This window comes from Hoplias malabaricus, chromosome 11 (genome assembly GCF_029633855.1).
Source record: "Hoplias malabaricus isolate fHopMal1 chromosome 11, fHopMal1.hap1, whole genome shotgun sequence".
Classification (NCBI taxonomy): Eukaryota; Metazoa; Chordata; class Actinopteri; order Characiformes; family Erythrinidae; genus Hoplias; species Hoplias malabaricus.
In genome coordinates this window covers 33,406,682-33,412,681 of record NC_089810.1, presented here as the reverse complement: position 1 = coordinate 33,412,681, position 6,000 = coordinate 33,406,682, and the positions used below count along the sequence as shown (strand labels likewise).

General features: G+C 43.7%; 1 protein-coding gene across 2 annotated transcripts in view; it reads left to right on the top strand.

Annotated features, from left to right (window-relative positions):
• The first annotated feature begins 1,112 nt into the window (after positions 1–1,112).
• reln (reelin) overlaps positions 1,113–6,000 on the top strand; it is a 103,573-nt gene continuing 98,685 nt past the window's right edge. For both annotated transcript variants that reach the window (XM_066684709.1, XM_066684710.1), the window contains exon 1: positions 1,113–1,607. In XM_066684709.1, the coding sequence (XP_066540806.1) occupies positions 1,364–1,607 (244 nt within the window). In that variant the 5' untranslated portion in view covers positions 1,113–1,363. The remainder of the gene's footprint in view (positions 1,608–6,000) is intronic.

Below are 6,000 nucleotides of genomic sequence, written 5' to 3'. Positions count from 1 at the left end.
TGGTCCTTTGGAGATCCTCTTCTGTGTTTACATACGTGGAGATTAGATCCTTTTAATCAAAAGGCAAGGCTGATTTTGCTATTAATCATTAGGTAACTTTGATGTTACTGCATATGCAATATTGTTATGCCCATAAAACTTACTGGAAATGGGGAGGGGGAGGTGGGGGGCATGGAAAAGACAGATGGAGAAAGTAGAAGAGGGAGGAGACCTGTCATGTGCTGTTTATGTTTACTCCAGAGAGACGGTGTAAGAGGGTGAAGATGATAAAGAAAAAAAAGGAGAAAATGGAGAATTAGAAACAGAAGGGTGTTCAGGGGGAATAAGCAGAATGAGAGAGAGAGAGAGAGAGAGAGAGAGAGAGAGAGAGAGAGAGAGTTGGAGAATCCAGTGGAAAAGGACATTCCAGGGAAAACCCATAAAGAGGAGGGGAGGAGGGGGAAAATATAAAAACACAGGACTGGGCACTCAGACGAGGGAGAACTGCAGTTGAAAAGGGAGCGAGAAAGAAACACGACCGGAGAGAAGGGAAAGTGTCCTATCAGAGTCTGTCGGGAAGAGGGAAGGAGAGACAGAATGGAAGGAGGGAGGGAGGAAGGGAGGGAGGTGTGATTTTGGGTGGGAGTGGATCAGATCAGCTGGGGATGAAGGAGTCAGAAAGAAAAGAATCAAACAAACAGAATAAAAAAAAAAACAACGCACAAAAATAAATCACAAGTCCTTGAGGAGAAGGAGAGAAGGAGGAATATAAGCAAAGGACACATTTGGCAAAAAGAGAGAAATACAAAAGTGATAGCCCTAAAAGTGAAGGGAGAGAAAAAGAGAAAGAAAGAAGAATAGAGACATATCAGTGAAAGACAGAGAAAGTGAGAAGAACAAGAAGAAGAAGAAGAGAGAGAGAGATACAAGGATGGAGGCCGTCTCTGAGAGTATACAGCACGTGCATGGCTGGTGGTGGAAAAGGAAGGCGGAGTGAGGGATAGAGAGAAACAGAGAGAGAGAGGGAGGGAGGGAGGGAGGGAGGGAGAGTGGGTGGGAAGAGAGAAGGAGAGGGAGGGGGAGGTATTTAAGTGCTGGAGCAGGACAGCACAGGCACGCTCCGAACTCCTCGAGAGTGAAGGGTGGAGATAGGAGACAAGGTAAAGGAGGAACCAAGCTCTGGAACCAATTCTCCAATAATTTGGGTTCACACACTCACACACACACACACACACACACACACACACACATACACACATGCGCTCACTTGACCCCTGGACTCCTGCCTGCTTTGTAGGACTTTACCTGTGAGCATTCCTCTCCATCCCAGTCCTCTTCATCCTCCTCTCGCGCTCGAGTTCCTCCCTCGCAAACTTCTGTGGGGATGGAGCAGGCCCTCTTCAGCACCGCCCTGTGCTGCGCCCTGCTGGCCCTGGCTCAGGGGGGCAGCATGGACGTGGGGGGCGCGCCCGTCGGCTTCTACCCGCGATTCAACCCCTTCTTCTTCCTCTGCACCCACCACGGTGAGCTGGAGGGATCCGGGATGGTGGAAGGAGGGGGAGAGGTGTTGCTCACCTTACAGATCGCCGGCAACCCTGCGGCCTATGTCCCGGGACAGGAGTATCAGGGTGAGTACACATGACTCGGGCACAGGTGTGTGTGTGTGTGTGCAGGTATGAGAGAGAAAGAGAGAGAGAGACTGTGAGTGTGTGTATAAGGTGACACAGAGAGAACAGGCATCTTGGAAAGTGGAGTGAATGGAAAGTTTGAAAGCATTTGCTGTGAGTGATTTTTGTTTCTGAATTTGTGATTTACAAAAGACCTCAACAGATGTTACAGCGGAAATGTTTGCGTGTGTCTTTATCTGATAGAAACACAACACCCTCCTCACTGCAAACTACTATGTCTAACAACTGCTTTTACAGTAGGGACGTTGTTTTCAGAATGGTGTGTGTGTGTTTATATAACTGTGTAAGTATTGATGTGAAGTTGGACTGGGCTCAGCTGCGCTCTTTACTGTGATCCTGCTGCTCTGCGTGTAGGTGGTTTATCCTCAGGACAAAATCAACAGATCTCTTTCTCACTCTCTCCCTCTCTCTCTCTCACACACACACACACACACACACACATTAAGACATACACCAACCAAAACACTGACACAAACATATATATGTGCGTGTGTGTTTACACTCTCTCTCTGTATATATATAGTTATAGTAATTTATTTATCATTTCATCATTAATACATCAAAAGTCAAAGTCAGATCATTCTATTAATAATACGAATAGTACAATAATAATTTACTGATATTATAATCTAATAGCCAGAGTAATCTTTCTCATACTTCTTTTCATAAATGATGATCCTGGAAGATCAACAGATACTGAACGAGCTTAGCAACAGACTCGAGTCCCGCTGACACACAAGGCGCTCACCCACCGAGGGGGATAGATTGAGTGAGAGAGAAGGTGGGGGGGAAGTGTGAGAGGGATGGATAAAAGAAAGCAGAGCAGGAGGGAAATGTGTGTGTGTGTGTGTGTGTTTGTGTGTGTGTGTGTGTGTGTGTGTGTGTGTGATATGGAGGGCCTCATAAACAGGTTATTATCCATGTAAAAGCCATATCAGTGTAGCTGGGGCTTGCTGATTCCGAGGATCCAGAAGTCATAGAATAATAGAGAAACAGACAGAAAGAGAGAGAGAGAGAATGAGAGAAATAATCTGCTTTCACCACCATAATCAGGAAATGGTCCAAGAGCAACATAAACAGTTCGTTCAGGTGGTGAAAGAAGCAGATCATGCCGTCAGGAACATGAGGCCGCATGCTCTCTGTGGGCTAGAGGCTATCAGCCCACTAGGGTAAGGGGACTGGCACTGAAAGGCCAGTCTGGTGCTGGCTCTCGCAGTGCCCCAGAGAGAAAGAGGGCCAGCTGGCCCTACCTGAGCATTCGTAGCCTGGAGGAAGTGCTCCATGTTGTCCTACTGTGTCCTCGCTCGGTGCAGTGATATGCTTTTTCCTCCTGCACTGTTTTTCCTCCATCCTTCTTCTTTCCCCTCATAGTTATTTCCATTTTTCTTCATCTTTTCATACATGGGACCTGATGCTCTCCTCACTATGTGGCTTTCTTGGCTCAGGATTTCATCACTCTCATTTAAAATATGGCACTGGTGGATTCATCCAGCGCTCTGGCTGTGGTTACCAGGCTGTGGCGTATGGGCTCAGATGGCTGTGGCAAAAAGAACAAAAAAACACATCACCTGTTTCAGTTACTTTAGTTCTCCTATATGACTTTGGAAGAGAAAGAAGGGGAGAGAGAGAGAGAGAGAGAGAGAGAGAGAGAGAGAGAGAGAGAGAATAACAGCAACCGATGACACAAATCAAATAAATCTCTTATTACCAACATGGATGTGATTTATTAAAGCACCGCTGACCTTCATCGTAAAAGTCTAAAGCATCACCGGCCACAAAATATCCTTCAGCAGAAGGCTAAAGGACACTCTAAGTTCAAAATTTGGCATAGTCCTTTCATTTCTGCACAGCCCTGTTGCTGTAGGATAGAGCGCAAAGAGATAAAGAGAGCATGGCGCTAAAGAAAGCAAATAAGAGATGAAGAGCACGGGAGAAAACAGAGAGAATGACCCAAAGGACTCTCTACCCTCCCACAAAATCTAGAAAATTGCTTGTAGTTATTTTGTTTTTTTTTCCCCCCACTCTGCTTTCTTTGATAGATGAAATGTTTTGAAGGCTGTTGTACAACATGGCTTCTGGTTCATAGGGACGGGAGCTTCTTTGTGCAAGGGTTTGCATGCAGAAGTCAGAGGTCTCTCTGAAACCACAAGCACAAAGTGTTGTTTTCAAAGCTGTATCTGCTTTAGCCTGACCCCGGCGCCCCACAGAGACATGTCCATTTTCATCTCCAAACATCCATACTTTTTTACAGAAAGTGATGAGCATCTGCGTGTGTGGGGGCGGGTGTGAGTGAGTGTGGAGGCAGGAAGAAAGGGAGAAGGCAAGGGTGAAAGAGAGAGGGATTATTATTAGAGATGGTGCGATACCACTTTCCTTCCTGATAGCGATAATGAGATTGAACCCTGAGTAACATTTGGTATTTTTAAATGAAGCACATTAGTTAAAGAGGTAATATTCTCATACTCCTTCACAGTGAACACAGTTCTGAACCGTAATGAAACGTCTGTGACCTGCTTTGGTCAAAACCCCACAAGCCACACAGGATTGTTTACCCTTGTCTAAACAGCACTGTTCAGAACGGCCGCTTTCAGCACCTGTTCTTTAAATGATAATGACCCACTCGCTGTTCACTCTGACCCTGAGCACACAGCAGTGAAGAGCAGAAGCTTTAGCTTTCTTCTCCAGTCTCGTTTTCACTGTTTCTACTCAGTGCCCTTAATTCTCCATGCTCATTGTGTCTATTTTGCTGAGTTTAAGCTTGTCTTTGTGCAGCGCTGTGATTGGACAGGCTCAGACAAAGGGGCGGATTCTAAAATCTCTGCGTTTGACGTCAGAAGTGAAGCAGAATCATAACGGCTTGTTTTATCCCACATTTTCTGACCTAGACAGCTTACAGAAAACTGTTGTGGGTGGTCTTGTTTCACACTGTGGTCTGGGGGGCTCCCGATCTTCATATAAAAGTGAACATGCAATGAAGAAGGGAATCTTTCATATTATGTCTACTTTAAAATATAACATTAACTTAACATTAACATTATAATGTTAAAAGTACCATGCTCACTAAGAAATACTAGCAGTAGCACCCAGCCTTTAACATTTATTCATTCATTCATTGTCTGTAACCATTTATCAAGTTCAGGGTCATGGTGGGTCCGGAGCCTACCCCGAATCACTGGACATAAGGGGCACAGGGCAACAACACACACACACTTTCACTAACAGATTCACGCCTACAGACACTTCTGAGTTGTGGGAGGAAAATAGAGCACTGGAGGAAACCCACGCGAACACTGGGAGAACACATCAAACTCCTCACAGGCAGTCACCCGAAGCGGGACTTGAACCCACAACCTCCAGGTCCCTGGAGCTGTGTGAATGAGACACTACCTGCTCCATAGCACATGTTTTTGGACTCTGGAGCTAATTAATAATTTTTAAAATGTTTAAATAATTTTAAAACTTTGACAACATCCCTGGTTAACTTTGTAAAATGAATTACAAATTTGTCACACTATTGAGTTGATTTTTGTTTTTTCCAATCCAGCATTTCCTTCTGATATTTGCTGAATACAGACCCGGTATCTAAGCTGTGTCATATCTAAATAGTATTAATACTTTTATAAAATCAATAGCTTTATACTAATTGGAACAATTGTTGTTTTCTAGTCCTGTAATATCATTATTAATGCCACCACCAATGTTTTATCTCCTTGAAATAAATCTGATAACTCGCTATGTACTAAATAGGTATAGCTTTACCCTTTTAACTGATATTACCAGATATAATTTTCCATGTTCTTAATTCAATTAAAACAAGACGTGTAGAATAGGAAAAAGCCTTTAGGTCTGAACGGTATTCTACATGTTAGTCTCCACTTTGCAGATAAATAGATGGTGCTTTTGGTATGTTCCTTTATTCGTTGTATGCATTTATGTATTTCTACCATGTATTTACTGCACATCGCTGGTGTGGTCTACTGAGTTCTGAGGCTTTTTGACAGCAACCTGAAAGCTCTCTCTTTTCATTGTTGTTGTTGTTGATGATGGTGATGAAGATGATGACTGACTGAAGAGTGGTTGGAGTGGCACTCACACATTCACATAAAACCACTCTCTGCCTGGCTGGCCATTTTTACAGCACATCCCTGGAATCACTGTTTGAATCAGCAATGGCAATGGTATAGAGTGGGGGTGAAACAGAGAGAAAAAGAGTAACAAAAACAGTCCACATAACAGTATTATTTTTGTAATAATCTTCATTATTAATCTCAGCATATTAAATAAACATAGGCAGTGGCATTTTCTTTCTTTTCTTAAATTTAATAAAAAAGCA